The following is a 17642-nucleotide window of genomic DNA, read 5'->3' as shown; positions in this document are numbered from 1 at the left end:
ATGCAATAGTGTGAGGAGCAATCACAAATCACCTAAAATGGCTGCTCTCCTCTGTCCAAAATATTTATTTATTGCGAACCAAAGTCCCTAAATATAATCCCTTTTGCGGCTCTTTTGTTGAGAAATTGTTGTTTTTTGTTTGTTTGATTGAGTGTGTTTTAATGGTAAACCTAATGAAGACAAAGTGCCTCACATTCAAATGTATTTATTGCATAAAATAAATTAGATTAGTTTCCTCAGTTTACAGTAAATATACAAATAGATTACAGTAGATGGAAATACGGTCTTTAAAAAAATCTACGATTTTAAGGGTTATTTACCATTTTAAGATATTAAAACTGACCAAAGGTCTAAGAACATACATCTCTTTGTCATTGTGTGGCTTCATAATACATTTGATTATCGTGGAGATGTAATAGTATACAATGTGACCTGATAAGCTGCATCGTGGGAACACGTCATCATCACTAGCAAAGGTACACAGGGGGGCGGGGCGAAACCAGAGGTGGGCTGTGCTCTTCGCAGGGGGGCGGTCGTCCGCCTGTCCGCCTGCCTCAGCCTGCTTCTGGCAGCGCTTAAGAGCGGTCGTCGGCATCATAATCATCATCATCATCATCATCATCCTCATCCTCATTGTCGTAGGTCTGGTCATTATCACATGGGCAGCAGACATGAGCGGCAGGCTGGACGACCTGAGCCCCAAACAGGCTGAAGCACTGCGTCTGGTAAGATACGACATGACAGCTTCTTAGTTTCTCTGCCTGCACTTTTTATCTCAAAGAGTAGCGAGTCAACTCATAGCGTGGGGAAATATAGCTGTCATGAGATGAGGCACTGCTTGTATAAAGGGAGAGCGCATCAGAAGTGGGAGGACGGGCTGCGACGGCGGCTCGCGTCTCAGCGACAATCCGATTGGACCGAGAGGGCAGGGCGTTAAAGGATGCTGACCGCTTCGAATCCATGCTTTGACCGTTATTCCTTTTTTTCTTCTACCAAAACAACAGCAACAACAACAACCACAACAACAACAACCATTTCTGGCATTTCCTATCTTGTGAAAAATACCATGTACGCTTTCCAGTAGATAAGTGACTTGAAGATTGTCACTTTCAAAGTCATTTGTTCTTCTGTTCTCACGGAGTCGCCGGACGTGAGCAACGTCGCCTCCGGACTCGTCGGAGACGTCAGGCGGACGGACGGTGACTTTGCGCTTTTTCCTTTCCAATCACAAAGCCACATTGGAGGAGGTTAGGCAAGACTTGAGAAAGAGCATTTTGTTGCTAAAGACTGGCGCATTCACTCCAACTCCAGCATGCAAATGCATTCGTCACAAACGCACTTGGGTCACAAGCTTTGGGCAAAGGCCTTCGTTGGGCTTGTTTTTGGCCCGCTGTGGTCGTCGACGACAAAAACCGCAAGCTTGACTCTTGTTCTCATTGCCCTTTCCCCGCTTTGCAGTTCCGGGAGCGCATTCAAGACGTCCTGCCTCAACTTCCCGCCCAGCACGACCACTTCTTGCTCCGATGGCTCAGAGGTGAGTGTGGCGATGGGAGGCGTGTCGGCGGATGGGATCTCGGGGATTGGACCTCTTGGCAATGTCGACGGCAGACACTGATGACAAAAGAAAAAATACATTCAGTGACTATTTTCAGCAGACAGATCCGGCATGGAGTCGGAGCCAAACGCGGGGAAGCGGGCAATGGACGAATACGCTCGAGTGCTCTAACAAAACAAATTGACTTTTTTTCCAAAAGGGCTAAAGGAGAAGCTAAAGCACAATGCCTGTCGTTGACAGGTTGTTGCTCAGATTAGTATTTGCACATGGAGGCCTGCGACGGTGAGTGTGAGGCTAATCCACGGTTAATCGTATTAAAAAGTGCACTCGGGCAATTGAAGAGGCCCCTTTTGCCTACTTCCAGAAGAAATGCCCATCTGGATCACTGCAAGTACAATAATAAGAGTATAACGGGCAACACTAAAAATCCTTTGTTACGAGCAATCCCGTTTGTCCAAACGTGAAGGGGAAGTTTGCTAACCTATTTGATTCCCCTTTTTGTCTTTCAGCCCGAAACTTCAACGTGCACAAGTCAGAGGCAATGTTGCGAAAGGTAACGGAAGCGCACTTCCATTTTCTTTTCCTGTGGCCAGCCAGCGTCATGTGGTAGCAAAAGCAAACAAAGTCCGCACGCCGGATGACGTGGACGCACGCCGTCGTCATATTTCAGTCCATATCGTTCACGTGTCGGTAGCGATAAGGCCGGGTGGGGCGGGTTGGGCGGGGCGCTTCCTCCTATCTCAGACGCCGTCTTGTCCTGGCAGCACGTGGAGTTCCGGAAACAAATGAAGGCGGACACCATCGTCAGCGACTGGCGGCCGCCCGAGGTCAATGCAAAAGAATGATTATCATTATTATTATTATTATTTTTTGAAATCCTCCTCAATTCCAGTCCCAAATAACGTGACCGTCGCCAGGTGATCGAAAAGTACCTGTCCGGCGGCATGTGCGGCTACGACCGCGGCGGCAGCCCGGTCTGGTACGACGTGATCGGTCCCGTGGACCCCAAGGGTCTCTTCCTGTCCGCCTCCAAGCAGGACTTCATCCGCTCCAAGATCCGAGACTGCGAGATGCTGGCGCGAGAGTGCGCCGAGCAGTCGCGGAAGGTAAAGGCTTAAAGGCCAAAGCTAACGGTCGAACCGCTGGCTAACGGCGAGACCGCTGGCTAACGGCGAGACCGCTGGCTAACGGCGCTACCGCTCCTCGGCTCCTTCCAGCTGGGAACCAACGTGGAGGCCATCACCATGATCTACGACGTGGAGGGCCTGGGACTCAAACACCTGTGGAAGCCGGCCATCGAGACCTACGGGGAGGTGCCGGCGTCTTTCTCTCTCTCTCTCTCTCTCTGGCCTTTTCTGGCGGGTCGCTCGGCGACGGGCTTGATTTGGGCGCTGCTCTTTTCAGATCCTCCAGATGTTTGAGGACAACTACCCAGAAGGCCTGAAGAAGCTGTTTGTCATTAAAGGTGAGGCTTTTTAACCCTGGCGTGCTGAAGAAGTTGGAAGTGAAATAGTCAAAAGTTGCGCCTTTTTCCCGCAGCTCCCAAACTCTTCCCCGTGGCCTACAACCTCATCAAGCACTTCCTGAGCGAAATCACGCGGCAGAAGATCTCCATCCTGGGCGGTGAGTAGCCCCCCGCCCCGGGCGGGGTCCAGACTTTCTGGCTCGCGGCGTGACCTTTTGTCCCGCAGCCGACTGGCAAGAGGTGCTGCGCGGGCACATCGACCCCGAGCAGCTGCCCGCCATTTACGGCGGGAACATGACCGACCCGGACGGAGACGGCCGCTGTCGCAGCAGGGTGAGCGCAACGCCGTCGGGTTGGCCCACTCCCGTTTGGCCGCTACGTCCCGTCTTTATCCTCCGACTCCGGCTTAAAAAAAAGGAAAGCGTGTCCCCCGCCACATTTTAGGAGGAAATTGCCCATAGATGGGAGCAATTTGCAGCTCAGATGCGATTCCCAGCGCTTAGGCCAAGTGGCTTGCTTTATCTTTGGCGAGCAGGTCCCCATCACCATCGCTCGCTCATGTGCTCACGCCGCTGCTCACGCCGCTGCTCACACCGCTGCTCACGCCGCTGCTCTCCTGCTCTCTCTTTAGATCATTAATTGGGCCCAAGACAAGTGAGGCAAGGAAGGAAGGCTCCCGGCCGACTGCCCGCCCCATTCAAAGACTAACACATTTTCCTGCTTCTTTTCTTTCTTTCGGGCTTTTTTAAATCCTGTACTTTACTTTGCGTAAAACGCTGACGTGAATCAATGTAGTGAATTTTTGAAGAAAAAAAAAGATTAAAGCCAGCTCAGCTAGAAATAAAATCCCCTTTTAAATATAGATGTCAGTGGGCGGCGTAACCCCCGAATTTGTGGCCGGACACTCGGAGGATTTAACATGAATTCAATTCAATACGTGCTCATCCACGTCAACCAAAAAGTCCAAGGAATTCGGACAAATTCACAAACAAAGTCCATTTAAAATGTCGTCAATGGCGAATAATGGTCACATTTCCGTCTAAACTTGGACCCAGAAAAAATATATACGTCATTCATTTGTATTGACTTGACTGCCCTCTGTTGGTCGTATACTGACCGTCACGTTTGCAAAGCGGCTCGAGTGGCTCACGGTGAGTTGTGTTCCGTCCTCAAAACACTCGTTTCCTCAAGAGGTGAACGTTTCCTTTTTCTCTGCTTCCCCTTTGCTCCACCAGATCCACCACGTGGGTCCGGTTCCGACTCGCTACTACGTGCGGGATCACGTGGCGGTGGATTACGATCGGTGCCTGACGGTGGGGCGCCGATCCAGCAGACAACTGGATTTTGAGATTCTCTTCCCGGGATGCGTGCTCAGGTCGGCGGCCGTCCGCCTTTGCCTTCCTTCCCGGATGCGGCGGGGAAACCTGACCTTTTTTGGGGGGGCGCCACGGCGGATGGGATGGCAGGTGGCAGTTTTCCAGCGAGGGCGCCGACATCGGCTTCGGGGTCTTTCTCAAGGCCAGAGCGGGCCAGTGGAAAAAGGCGGCCCAGATGGAGGCGGTGGTGCCCACCGAGCGCTACAACGCCCACCTGGTGCCCGAGGACGGCTCGCTGACGTGCCCGCGACCCGGCGTGTGTGAGTACCGACCCACCGGGCCCCGGGGCCGTGGCCAGGCCACCGCTAAGTCCGTCCTTTGCGCAGACGTGTTGCGATTCGACAACACCTACAGCGTCTTCCAAGCCAAGAGGATCAGCTTTAGCGTGGAGGTCTTGCTCCCCGACCGCCTGAAGACGGCGGCCCAGGCGGAGCCCGCCCTGGCGGAGCCCGCCCTGGCGGAGCCCGCCCGGGCGGAGCCCGCCCGGGCGGACCCCGCCAGCCAACACTCGTCGGGGCCCGTCGCGGCCGTCCATGAAGCGGAGCGGACAGGCGGCTCGGACCAAAAGTAGGACTGGAATGGCACCCGGGACCCCCATGTGACGACGCGTTGCCTTGATGGCAAAAGAGTGGTGGCGCTGCGGTGGCGCTGCGGTGGCACTGCGGTGGCGGAGGACGACTCGTTATGATGTCTTGGCCACAATGACAGTATTCCAATGGAATGGGGTGACCATTTGGGCCCTTTGTTCATGTTCCACTGGACTAAATAAGTCACATTGAAATGGAGTCAAATGTTGAGCCAAATTAAAAAAAATCAAAGAATTCTATTTCTATCTCCTTTTTTGAAAGTTCTTATTCGGGCCTCAAAGTCCGTCTATTTCAAACGTGGTAGTGGTGTTTCCTGCACCTGTATCTCACGAACGGCTTTATCCTCATTAGGGTCACAGAGGGTGCCGGAGCCTATCCCAGCCGACTCCGGCCGGGCCAGAGACGGGGGACACCCCGAGTCGCCCCCCCCCCCCCCCCCCCCGGCCATTTTTTCTCCATGAAAATGTCAGGTCCCGGAAGTTGAACCAGCTTCATTTTAAGACCAAAAGACTTTGGTTCCAAAAGTGAGTGCCTTCCTTCCGTGTCTGAATCAATCCAAAACTATTTGATGGCGATAAAAGCATGACTGTAGCTACGGCTGCAACAAACGTACGCAAAGTAAAGCACATGGTGTAAAAAGCATCAATGATAACCTCTTACAATTGAAATAGGATTTAGGAATAGAGCCAAATTTTACTCACCAAAAATGCCTTGTATCTGTTCACAAAATCAATCCCCTTTGTTTCCTCCTCCTCCTCCTCCTCCTCCTCCTCCTTTTTTATGGCCATCCAAGTTCATGCTGAAAGTCGAGCATTTCTTTCGATTTAGGGCTGAAAGTGTCCCTTGCTGTTTGTTGCAGGCTTGCTAGCTTCGGAGTTATTTGACCTCTCTTAATAATAATAATAATAATAACAATGTCCAGCTTTTCTTGAGAAAAGACCGTCTTGTAAACGGCGTTGACAGTAGTAAATGTGCAAACCAATGCATTTCTTCTCTGGAAAGTGTCGGTCCCTTGGCTGGATTGAGAGTAAGAGAGACGACGCTGCCCTCTAGCGGGCAAGACGCCAAAACAGGAAGCGGCCGTCTCCTTGGAAACCAGGCGCCCCAAACTTTAGCTTCGACGTCTTTCCGTGACCACAATGAACGTGAAGGAGGAACGTAAACACGAGACGGTGCGCCTGCAAATTGAACTGGGACAAGAGCGAGAAATCCGGTGAGTGCATTTTGGCCACGTCAAATAGATGGATTGATGGATTGATGGATTGATTGATCAATCGGAAGAGACTTACTGGAGCGCTCGGTTCGGGACCTGCGCTGCGCCGTGAGGGAACTTCAGGACAGGCTGCGCGGCGTCGACGAGGAAGGTGACCCCAGTAAAGTGTCCACTTTTTGGGACGCCATTTGGCGTCTTTGTCTTTGTCTTTGTCTCTGGGCTCCAGACAACGAGTGGAAGACGCGCTACCAAAGTCAGGGCGAGCTCAACGTGCAATTGCGCGGGCAATTGGCCTTGCTTCACCAGCGGCTGGACCAGCTGCGTGGGAAGCCTGCAGGTGAGAACATGAGGCCATGATGCCATGAGGGCCATGACCACCATGACCACCATGACCACCATGACCCCCATGACCACCACGACCACCACGATGATGGCTCTCCACGCTTGAATTTGGCTCCTTTCTCGCAGATCCACTGGCTTCCATCCGTTCCTACGACGACATGTCACCGGTGAGCTTTGCCAAATCAATACAAAGAGAACGGAGCCACGATTCCCTTCGTTCCTTCATTGCGCTGGCGCCATTCCGCAGGAGTCGCTGCGGCGTCGCCTCCAAGCGCTGAGCGACAATAAATGCCAACTGGAGAGTCAACTGGCCGATTGTCAAGTCCAGGTGGAAGAGGGGGCCAAGGTCACTCTCACTTGCCCGTGCTCGCCACGCTCGCCACGCTCGCCACGCTCGCCACGCTCGCCGGCCGGCCGGCTCCACGCTGAGCTCTCCTCTCCCCCCTTCAGGCCTTCCATAAAACCAACGACGAGAGGCGAGCTTACCTGTGGGAAATGGCCAAGGTAAGCCATATTCCGTGCTCGATCGGGAAGGCCCGATGGCTGACCGTAACGTGTCCCGCTCCGCCAAGTTGTCTTCCACCGTCCAAGCTCCGAAGAGGCATCGTCACTCGGTGCGCCCGCGGGCCACCGCCCAGAGCACAGCCAGGTAATCCCTCGTCTCACTTGGCCAACACGGACGGACGGGCCCCACGCTCGATCGTTTGCCGACGTAGGGCCGGCGGGGCAGCCGGGAGGGAGTCGGAGACGGACGGCGGGAAGGCGAAAGGCCCGAGCGCCGCCCGGCTGGCCGCCCAGTTGAAGAGATGCCGCCTGGGGAGCGGCCTCAAGCGTGGCGTCAAGCGCCGAACGCCGCCGTGACAAGCCACGGGACCGAAACGTTGCCGATGCAGCCAGCCACGGCCGACAGCCACGGACGTCCCATCCGTCTGGACCGCCGGCCGGCCGGCCGGCGCCCATATCACCTGGAAGGAATACGCACAATTCCATCTTTACCAGCTTGTGTGTGCCGTTGAGCCAAGTTTACAATGTCAAACGGCTCTTTCTTTTGGCATTTATGCATTTTTCCTTTTTCTTTTTAGAAAACAAAAGACCATGTATAAATGACCACAAAAAGCCTTTTTTTTGGAACAAATAGAAGCCTGACTATAAAAAAAGGCTTTCCATCAATGGTCTTTTTATGGGGGAAGAAATAAAAAAGCCTTAAACAGACTGTGAAATGAACGCCTTGGCGTGCAGATGGTGGTCTAAGTTGGCTTTCCGTCAGCGAGCGATCAGAGGACGGGCTAATGCCGACGTCCCGGGGTGCGAGGGGCCAACGGGAATCACGCGCCACACGACGGGTGACGTCGCACAAGAAGAGGCGGGGGGGGGGGGGGGGGGTGCTAGAGCCGATCGCTACTCGATCGCTCCGCTCTTGAGCCTTTGCGTCTTTCCCTCGTCGTGCGGCGGCGGCGGCAGGCGCGGCTCGCTTACCTCCGAGTATCTTGGCTTTTTCTTCAGTGTGGAGGAGCTCCGCGCTCACGTCGGTAAGTCCCGTGCACGCGTCGGGCGGATGGGACGGAGGACGCGTGCGAGGGTGCGTTGTTCAAAATGGCCAGCGAACCGGCCCACGCTGGCTCTAAAACTCAGCTGGGCCGCTGTGGGAGGGGGCGGCTTCTCGTTCCGAGCCATCCAACACAAAATGTTTGAGCCACCAGCTTTGGGATGGAATAAGAACAAGTGTCATTAGAAGAGGGACGGCAGATTGGTGGAAATGCTTTCCCCTTATTCTTTGGAAGCAAAACCTGCACCCACTGCGGCCCCTTCCGGAAAGTACTTTGCCCAGCCGGCCGGCCCTGACTCGAAAATGAGAGTTGACGAGTCGCGGACGGCGACGGCCACTCAGACTTTGTTCGGGGGGGCCACGCAGAGCCAGGCTTCGGGCCCTTGGGAATGGACTGGAATAAAAAGATTTTGGGATGGGATTCTGAAAAAAACATGCAAAAAGCATTCATTGACCGTCTCGGCCCGTCTCGCCAACAGGGCCGTTTCGGCCGCAGTAAACGACGGCGCCGCGCTCGGACATGGAACGATCGGACATGGAACGATCCCGGGGCCGCGGAGAGGCGGCGTGCGGGGTCAACGGCGCCCCCCGCAGCCCCACGCACAGCGCCACCTGGAGCCTGTCGCGCGCGCCGCGCAGCCTGAGGGCCCTGAGCGGCGAGAAGCGCGCCAAGAAGGTCCGCTTCTACCGCAACGGCGACCGCTTCTTCCACGGGGCCGTGTACGCCGTGTCGGCCGAGCGCTTCCGGAGCTTCGGCGCGCTGTTGGCCGAGCTGACCCGCGTCCTCTGCGACAAGGTCAACCTGCCGCAGGGGGTGCGCAACATCTACACGCTGGACGGCTCGGGGCGTGTCCGAAGCGTGGAGCAGCTGGTCGAAGGTGAAAGGCCCGGCCGCTACTCGCTCGCATTGGAGGGCCGTTGCTCCCTTCCGCCAGCGCTTTGTTTGGAGGCCTTCCGTGGCCGCCGTTCCCTCCATTTCTAGAATGTAAATCGTTTTGGGTTTGTTTTTTTTTTTACCTCGGAATTGAATTGTGCCCCCTGACGCCCCCCTGCAGGCGAAAGCTACGTGTGCAGCTCGGTGGAAGCTTACAAAAAGGTGGACTACAGCAAAAACGTCAACCCCAACTGGTCGCCCAACGTGAAGGTGTTGGGGGGCTCGCCCACGTCGGCGGCGGCGGCGGCGCCGCCCACCGAGAGCGGCGACGGCGGCGGCAAGGACTTTGTGCGGCCCAAACTGGTGACGGTGGTCCGCCACGGCAGCAGGCCCCGGCGGGCCGTGCGGGTTCTGCTCAACAGGAAGACGGCGCACTCGTACGAGCAGGTCCTGAGCCTGATCACCGACGCCGTGCGGCTGGACTCGGGGGTCGTCAAGAAGATTTACACGCTGGAGGGAAAAGTGGTGAGTGCGGACACATTGTGCACAATTGATGGGAGCATCAAAAAGCCCTTTTTCCTGCTCGGAAAAGGCGACTGGCGCGCTAGTCGTCACGGGTTACGGTCGTCTTGGAGATTACACAAGCGAGTCCCCCCCCCCCCCTCCTCTCATTTCACGAGTAAGGCCATTGGCAATATTTAGCCCACGGGAAAACCGGTCCGGGCCGGACCTGGCCGCTGGCTTTTTTGGGGCCAGGGCCAAAAGGATAGCCGGGATCAGGAAAGCGCCACCGGCGGACAAATAGGAGATTAGTCCAAAGCGCCGTGAAATGTGCTTAAGCCGTGTTGTAATCGCCACCAAAACAGCTCGGCTTAGGTGCCAGCAAAAAAAAAAAAAAAAAAAAAAAAAAAAACACAGGGCCTTGGCGTGGTCTTAAGCCGGGAAGGGGCGGGGCATAAGTCCTCATTTCCAACACAATTTGGATAGTTGGGATGTAGACTGATTATTGGCAGATCCACACTGGCCTTCTGAAAAACGTCACGGCTCCCTCCACAGCACCCCCTGGTATTTTGGGAAGTAGGTTTCCGGGTCGCCACAGGACGGCAGTCCAAGGAGGAAAGGGGGGGGGGGGGGGGCAGTCTAAAATGGCTGATTGGTCTCTTTGCGTTCACAAACTAAACCTCCTCACCTCCTTCCCTCTTTTGGACGGGGGTGCTGCAGCCCCAAATTGCATTGCAAAGTGGCTTCACGGCTGCTCCAAACCAAAACAACACGAGAGAAAAGATACCCCCCCCCCCAATCTTTGTCCAAGGCGCACGGTTGCTAAGCAACAGCCGTAGGCTTCTTCTTACTGTGCTGAAGTGTGTGTGTGTGTGTGAGGCTGGTTCTGGTCAAGAAGATGGACAAGCTGTAAGTGGCTTACGGAGTACAGTCACTATTAATACTAAGTACTAAGTAGAGCGTTTCCACATGGAGTCCCAAAATGATTGCAGCTTTGATCCTTGAGTCACACACGTCAAATTGTTTGCTCAGCTATAGGAGTGCCATGAATAAATAGAAATATGGAGAAAAATAAGAGATACATTTCGTGGTTAGAATACACAATGACATTTGTTTTTCCTTGCCTTCAGACTTTTCCACTTTGCTACTCTGATCATCAATGAAGTTTGTACTGTAGTGTTAGTGTGGGGTCTATATTATGTTTGTTTAGGGCCCAGAAACATGGTTTTTACAAACGTGCTCACTTCTTGGAGTCTCCCGTTATCTTTTTTTTTTTGTTAACAAGCTCAAAAAGTCCCCTACTACGTTTCCGCTAGTTAACCGTAAACGTTTGCTGTTCTGGTCTCACTGCTGCCGTCCTGTGGCCGTCTTGCATCATTTCGCTTGCGTAACTTTAGTTTTTTGTTGATCTCCAGATGACCCAGGCGCTCGTGTACCACCTTACTCTATGCTGGCAGCAAAACTCGACCAAAAGTTTAGAGACTATGACTGGCATCCCACCAGTTCAGCCTTTTGTTTGGCGCAGGTGACGTGCCTGCGGGACTTTTTTGGCGACGAGGACGCCTTTGTCGCGTGCGGGCCCGAAAAGCTGCGTCACCAAGATGACCTGATGCTGGATGAGACCGGTGAGGATTTGGCGTTGCCATGGCCAATGTTTGGAAGCCACCTAGGATGCTGGTTGCGCGTGGGCCCAAATTTAGGATCCACACAAGTGACTAGCCAAAATGCCCCCTGCCATTCTAATATTTGGTGTCATTTTTGTGGCAGAGTGTCGCCTGATGCGGCCCGTCAACTCCGGCAAGACGTCCTGGGTGCGGGCTTGGCGAGCCACCCCGACGCAGCATCGGCATCAGCAGCAGGAGCAAGCCGCCCCCGCCAAGTACGAACGTTGCGCAGCTGGAGCGAGCGGGGCCAAAAGTATTGTCGTCGGGGAAAAAGAAAATGTCTTTTGAAAGAGAAAAGTTCAGGTCGCTTGCTGATTTTTCCAAGCTTCCAAATGTCTCAAACTGAAGAAAAGAATGAAACAAAAACAAGCTATAAACAATGACCATTGAAGCAAATCGTATTTGAAATTGAAGAAAAAAATTGAAAATTGAAATGATGGTAAACAAACCTAAATATTTTTTTGCATTCTATTTTGCTCAGATGACATTATTTTTGGCCTGGATTGAAGTCCCTAGAAAATCGTCATCCATTGGATGGGATTTAGATGGCAATGTCAAATGGAAGCGGTAGTGCCGGTGACTTGCTCTTTATAGGGTTAAACGCCATTCCCCCCCCCACTGGGCTTAGCCATGACATCATTGACACGCGCACATGCATGAGCCTGGCTGTTGATCAGCCACCACCCCCTCCTTTCCACTCCCCTCCTCTCCTCTCCACGTTCTTCCTCCTTTCTGCGGCTAATTTTGCCAATTGTGCATTTGTCAACAAATGCCAGCGCAATTCATTAGAGCGCTGATTTATGTCCAATCCATCCATTCCGGCTTCCTCTCTGTGGAGCGAGCGGCTGCACGTCACGCTTGTGCGCAATCGCATCTCTTTCTCCCTCCCTCTCTCTCTCTCTCGCTCTCTCTCTCTCTCTCTCTTTCGCTCTCTTTTTCCCGTTTCTGGTCTTTTGGCGCAATCGCCAGCGTAGTAGAGCCCAGCCGACGTCCTCCCGTTGAGGCCTTTGCTAGCCTGGCTTTGGCTTTCCATCATGCCAGGGCAGAAGGTAGGCCGCCCACAGACGCGTTTGGACGGGCGCCTTCGGTGTGCCGCGTGACGGTCGGCCCGTGTTTTATCAATGGAGGAGGAGGAGGAGGAGTCGGCGGTCTTGGCCTTAGAGGAGGAGGACCGGGATGACGACCAAACGGGCTCGTTGCGTAACATCTATTTTGGTCCGCCGCGGGTAAACCACGCGGGCAAAGCTGTCCCCGGGACCGGCCGGCCCGGCCACTCTGAGCGACGGCCGACCCACCGCCGACCGAAGTGGGCGAAAAGGGGCCAGAAGCGCGGGGAAGATGTCCCTGGCGGCGCCCCATCTGATTTTTCATTTGTGTGGACTGTTCCCTCTCTCCAGTGAACGGGACGCCCGCCAGCCAGCTGCCGCCCCAGTCGAAGACGGCGGCCAAGTCTGCCAGCCCCTCCCCGAGCGGCCCGGTCGGCGTCAACCACCCATGAGGGTAAGGAAGCCACCGGCACGCCATATATATATATATATATATTGTGAATGATCTCTTGTGATCGGGGGATATGACGGAAGCTAGCGTGCGATGACCCATCTCTTGTCAAATGTCATGCTTACAAGAAAAACCACAAGGTACATTGGCCTTTTTTCCAAAAGGCTAATGTATCTTGTCGTTTTTGGAATCTTTGGCTTATTTCCAGTAGTGCTACACTGGTATTTGCCGCCTGTTCAAAATCCTCTGGCCACTATTTGGCCACTATTTCCATCCATTTCTATCAGGGCCAACGGTAGAAAGGTTCATGGCATCTCGGAGAGGGGCGACTTGTCGGGCCCTACGCAGAGTGGACCTTTTAAGGGGGGGGGGGGGGGGGGGACCTACTCCATAAGTTGTCGAGCAAAGGCAGATTCCGTAGTTTTGTCCGTGGTGATCCGGCCCATTGACGCCCCCTTTTATGCACGCAGCGCTGGAGCGCCCCGTTTTTATGAATGGGAGGCGGCCAGTCCGACGCCACGTCTCGCCCAAATTAGGAGCGGATTGGCCGGCGTGGCCACGAGGTGGCTCGCCGTCTGCTCGCTCCGCAGAGTGTGAAAAACACGGGCGCACGCACGGCACACACAAATCACGGGAACCAGATGCCGTCGGCGCCTGCTTCTCGGCGTTTTGGCGGCGGGCGGGACCTGCCTTTGTCATCGTACTTCATCCAGGCGCTTTTGCAAAAGGTCATCAAATCATACGTGCCTGCATGTGTCATGGCCTCATCCAGCAATGTCTTGTCTGTCAATAAATGGTCACGTGGCTCGCCATTCTTTGTGGTCTGCTGCTTCATTTCACCCGTGTCCATTTTGTGTCCGTCCTCGCCGCCCGGGGGGCTGCCACGGCCTTTTTTTTTTTTTCCCGGGAGCTGATTTCAAAAAGTCGTCATCCAAAAAAGCCGGCCCGGCGTGTCCTGTTTTTTTTTTTTTTTTTTTTTTTTTTTTTGCACCATTACTATGACTTTCCCTACGGCTCATTTCCCACAGGCAAATCTCCAAAAGGAGCTTTATTACACACATGTTTTCAATGGGCTAGATCCAAGCCTCACACCTGGCGTCAATGAGGCGGCTTGTCGCATCCACCTTTTAGCCTAGTCTTTCTTTCAAAATTCTCAGGGGTCGGCGGGTCCGTCTTATTTTCTCTCAGAAAGAGCGCGACAGGTTTTCTTTGGCGTCCGGACGAGGGCCGTGACGCCTTTGGTTGGCATTTATCCTTTCAGGACGGGTTATTGTTTGGACGCCAAAACATAGGGGTACAATATTGTGGCTTTCTGTTTGAGCATATTCGAGAAAGAGAGAGAAAGAGTGAACAACATCCGCATCCATCCATTTAGGCAGGCGGCAGGAAGCGACCGTACAGGGTCTTGTGCTCGGCAGTTTCCACGGCAACAGTGTTTGTGGCAGGAAGAGAGCGGCTGCGTGTGAGATGGGGCCACGGGAGAGAGAGAGAGAGAGAGAGAGACAGAGAGAGAGAGAGAGAGAGAGAGAGAGAGAGAGAGAGAGAGAGAGAGAGAGAGAGAGAGAGAGAGAGAAGGAGGAGAGCCAACGCTCCTTTCAGGCTGATTGCTTCCAAAAAAAAAGAGCTTACATAAGCCACGTGGCGTCCAGAACAATCTTACTCCCGCTAGCCTACACAATGGCCAAAAAAAAAGACAAATAACATTCCACGTCACTGTCGTTGGGTCATCCGGTGGCATTCAATTGGAAAATCCTTTCTGCCGTTTCCATGTGTTTAGCGCCGGCAATGGAAATGGCGTCCGGGAGGCCGAAAGATGCGCTCCCATCCCGGTGGCTGCCCGGTGCGGAGTAGGTACGGCTAACTGGCGCTTGGTTATCGTCCTCAGGACTCCCCGGCTTCTCCCTCGCCCCCGTCTTCTCCGTCCGAGGGCGACGGCGCCGCGCCGGACGGTAAGGACGAGCAGAAAAGTCCCAAAGAGCCCGAGTCCCCCACCGGCGGGGCTGACTCCCGAGCCCGTCCCGCAGAGGAGGAGGCGGCGGTGGCGGCGGCGGCGGACGAGGTTCCCGCCGTGCCGGCCTACATTTCGGAGCGTTACGCGGTGGGGCGCGTGCTGGGCGACGGCAATTTCGCCGTGGTCCGCGAGTGCGCCGAGCACTCCACCGGACGCCATTACGCCCTCAAGATCATCAACAAGGGCAAATGTCGAGGCAAGGTGAGCTGTGGCCCTTTCTCCGTAGCGTGGCCGCCCGGCCTTTTCACGCCCGGCCTTTGCTTCCAGGAGCACATGATCCAGAACGAGGTGGCCATCCTGCGGCGAGTCAAGCACCCCAACGTGGTGCTGCTCATCGAGGAGCTGGACACGTACGGAGAGCTCTACCTGGTCATGGAGCTGGTCAAGGTAGGCCCGCCCGCTAACCTTCTGGCGTCTCATTGGCGTCCTCACCCGGCCCCGCCGGCGTTTGCTTGGGAGCGTCCGTGCATAATTCAGTTTGCCGTCCATCTGTTGGGTGCGTCGGGAGGTCGAGAAAGGCAGATGGCCCAGGTTGCGGTTGCTTGGAAAGGGCCACAAACCCCCCCCCACCCGAGTGGACGCCAAGGATAAATTGGGCCACCCATCAAAGTCCAATCTAACGGCTCTTGTGTTTGGCGGGCCGTGGTCCGTTTGCGGACGCTGGCCGGCCACCGCTCTGGCTTGGACTTTAACCGTGACGTGGCACGCACGCAGGGGGGAGACCTGTTTGACGCCATCACCTCGGCCAAGCGCTACACGGAGACGGACGCCGGCGGCATGCTCTACGACCTGGCCAACGCCATCAAATACCTCCACGGCCTGAACATTGTGCACCGGGACATCAAGCCGGAAAACCTCCTGGTGGGGTGCCTTTCCGTCTGTTCTGGTCCGGTCCGGTCCGGTCCGGTCTGGCTAAATGGAGGGACTCCCACCGAGCGTGGTCTTTTCCTCAGGTGTACGAGCACGCCGACGGCAGCAAGAGCCTGAAGGTGGGAGACTTTGGTCTGGCCACGGTGGCGGACGGACCCCTCTACACCGTCTGCGGCACCCCCACATACGTAGCGCCGGAAATGATCGCCGAAACCGGGTAATGGCCGGCTCGGACCGGGAGTCTGCCCGTCCTCCTCCCCTGGGTCTCACCGGAGAATTGTACCGCCCGGCCGGCCGCAGGTACGGCCCCAAGGTGGACATCTGGGCCGCCGGGGTGATCACCTACATCCTGCTGTGCGGGTTCCCCCCCTTCCGAGGGTAGGTGCCTCTCGCGCGCCGTCCGGCCGGTGGTCGGCGGGCTCCGCTCTGACGGACGGGGCCGGCCGGGCCTCCGCTTGCAGGAGCTGCGAGGATCGGGAGGTCCTCTTCGACCAAATTCTGACGGGCCGGGCGGAATTCCCCTCGCCGTACTGGGACGACGTGTCGGACACGGCCAAAGTCAGGGAGCCTGGCCTGGCCTGGCCTGGCCTGGCCTGGCCTGGCCTGGCCACGTCACCTCACGCCAACGCCAAGGAGAGAACGGGCGGCCGACCTTCCGTCTTTGCCTTGCAGGAGTTGATCGGATCCATGCTGGAGGTGGAAGTGGAGCGGAGGTTCACGGCCCTGCATGTCTTGGAGCACCCCTGGGTCTCCGTAAGCGCTTTTTACACAGTCGCGTGGCATTTGTGGTCCACGCCACGCTCAGCGGCTCTTCTCGGACGCAGGACGAGGGGCTGGGCGAGAACCGCCGCCGGCTGTCCGTGGCGGGAAAGAAGCACTTCAACGCGCCACCAAAGGACGGGGACCACGGCGAGGCGCTGGATTCGGTAAGTGGGCGCGGCGGGAGCGCGGCAAAGAGCAGCTGACAAATGCCCCCGGGACCCCTTTCAGTTGGACGGAAGCTTTTCTATGCAGAGATCCGGCTCCTTGGACTTCCACCAGCACCCGGCCATGTACTGGATAAGGTGCGGGCGGAACCTCGGGCGGAACCTCGGGCGGGCCTCGGGCCGACTTGAGACATTTCCCCAATTTGAAAGCTCACTTTTCCCTCTGCAGGCCCCCCCTGTTGATAAGGAGAGGTCGCTTCTCGGACGAAGACGCCACCCGGATGTGACGCCGGTGGCAAAGGCGGCTCCCGACTTGGGACTCTGAAGACGTATCCGTCAATATCTGATGAATGTGGGAATACCTTTGCCCAAAGAGGGGGAAACTATAGTTTTTGCGCACGCGCACACCAAGACGGGACAATTCTTGGGCAGTTCTTCTTCTTTTTTTTTAAACTCTGTCATTCTTTGATGGAGCACCTTTGGCAATATGGACCAATGGACTTCATTTTTTCTAAATGTCGTTTCATCGGTAGAAGAATGTCAATGTTTTTTGCAGTAGGCCCACGTAGACTTGGAGAAAAAAAATGCGACTTAGGCACTTTTTCTTTTTTAAATGACAAAAGACGTCGGGAAACAGAACAAAGACGCTGCAGGAGAAGCTTGCGGACCGTGCCGGCGGTCGCCATTGGCGTTTTCCATTGGCCGCTGGCGTGTAGCAAAGGCGTCTAGGTGAACACAAGAGAGCCGCTTCCGGCCAGGCGGGCCTCGCCGATGTCATAGACTTGCAGAAGCAGCAGCGCTCAAGTTGGACCACCTGGTTGGTCTTGACGCTTCCGCCCAAGAGACACGCAACGCAGTAGCACTTAAAGGAGCGCGGCAATTGGCAGACTTGCCGTGTCTCCTTTCTCACGTTAGCTCAGTAGCCGGCATCGACGGTGCCGGACACCCATCCAAAGCATTCGTGGCGGCCAACCGCCCGGAGGCGTCGTCGTTGGGCGACGCTCCAGTCAATTCAACGTCCGTGGCCGTCAATAGCTTTTGTCGATCGCGAGCGAGACCGACGGACGGTTGAACGGCACGGCAACAAAAGTGCTGCGACGCCTGTGCTACACCACGACGCCTGTTGCAATATCGATACATGTACGTACCTCTCTTTCACAGCGCTCTATCAATAAAACATGATATCAAGAGTTATTCAAATGCTTCAAAATGAAA

At 55.2% G+C, this 17642-nt stretch overlaps 3 protein-coding genes and 1 long non-coding RNA gene across 10 annotated transcripts; 3 read left to right on the top strand and 1 right to left on the bottom strand.

The window, feature by feature from the left end:
- Window positions 1-189: 189 nt before the first annotated feature.
- Window positions 190-9275, bottom strand: LOC144212487 (uncharacterized). Its single transcript, XR_013329776.1, has 5 exons — window positions 8015-9275; window positions 7087-7503; window positions 6273-7024; window positions 5685-6173; window positions 190-1611 (listed from the first exon to the last, which is right to left on the bottom strand). It is a non-coding gene; the product is annotated as an uncharacterized LOC144212487 (long non-coding RNA).
- LOC144212482 (SEC14-like protein 2) lies at window positions 532-5222 on the top strand. 3 transcript variants are annotated; one of them, XM_077740402.1, is made up of 12 exons: window positions 532-725; window positions 1459-1534; window positions 2065-2108; window positions 2320-2382; window positions 2473-2661; window positions 2773-2868; window positions 2960-3020; window positions 3095-3178; window positions 3247-3353; window positions 4256-4395; window positions 4487-4656; window positions 4723-5222. In XM_077740402.1, the coding sequence occupies exons 1-12, from the start codon at window positions 672-674 to the stop codon at window positions 4965-4967; spliced, it is 1329 nt and encodes a 442-aa protein (XP_077596528.1). In that variant the 5' UTR covers window positions 532-671; the 3' UTR covers window positions 4968-5222. The 3 variants fall into 3 exon arrangements, with proteins under 3 accessions (XP_077596528.1, XP_077596530.1, XP_077596529.1); XM_077740404.1 differs by lacking the exon at window positions 532-725 and adding an exon at window positions 1755-1837 and having other exon boundaries at window positions 1467-1534; XM_077740403.1 differs by lacking the exons at window positions 532-725; window positions 1459-1534 and adding an exon at window positions 1670-1837.
- On the top strand, window positions 6047-17621 carry dclk1a (doublecortin-like kinase 1a). 4 transcript variants are annotated; one of them, XM_077740387.1, is made up of 17 exons: window positions 7920-8067; window positions 8564-8962; window positions 9140-9483; window positions 10985-11084; window positions 11227-11338; window positions 12521-12623; window positions 14506-14569; window positions 14645-14832; window positions 14899-15018; window positions 15346-15492; window positions 15585-15718; window positions 15802-15879; window positions 15963-16059; window positions 16174-16254; window positions 16326-16427; window positions 16492-16565; window positions 16657-17621. In XM_077740387.1, exons 2-17 carry the CDS (start codon window positions 8605-8607, stop codon window positions 16712-16714), a joined length of 2160 nt encoding a protein of 719 aa, XP_077596513.1. In that variant the 5' UTR covers window positions 7920-8067; window positions 8564-8604; the 3' UTR covers window positions 16715-17621. The 4 variants fall into 4 exon arrangements, with proteins under 4 accessions (XP_077596515.1, XP_077596513.1, XP_077596512.1 ...); XM_077740386.1 differs by having other exon boundaries at window positions 14506-14832; XM_077740389.1 differs by lacking the exons at window positions 7920-8067; window positions 8564-8962 and adding an exon at window positions 6047-6196 and having other exon boundaries at window positions 10875-11084; window positions 14506-14832.
- Window positions 6308-7762, top strand: ccdc169 (coiled-coil domain containing 169). 2 transcript variants are annotated; one of them, XM_077740409.1, is made up of 4 exons: window positions 6308-6347; window positions 6423-6705; window positions 6786-7042; window positions 7111-7762. In XM_077740409.1, the coding sequence occupies exons 2-4, from the start codon at window positions 6697-6699 to the stop codon at window positions 7397-7399; spliced, it is 555 nt and encodes a 184-aa protein (XP_077596535.1). In that variant the 5' UTR covers window positions 6308-6347; window positions 6423-6696; the 3' UTR covers window positions 7400-7762. The 2 variants fall into 2 exon arrangements, with proteins under 2 accessions (XP_077596535.1, XP_077596536.1); XM_077740410.1 differs by lacking the exon at window positions 6308-6347 and having other exon boundaries at window positions 6393-6705; window positions 6786-6884; window positions 6989-7762.
- Window positions 17622-17642: the final 21 nt, after the last annotated feature.

Source organism: Stigmatopora nigra, chromosome 19, assembly GCF_051989575.1.
Source record: "Stigmatopora nigra isolate UIUO_SnigA chromosome 19, RoL_Snig_1.1, whole genome shotgun sequence".
In the NCBI taxonomy this organism is placed as follows: Eukaryota; Metazoa; Chordata; class Actinopteri; order Syngnathiformes; family Syngnathidae; genus Stigmatopora; species Stigmatopora nigra.
This window is presented reverse-complemented; position numbering and strand designations above follow the sequence as displayed.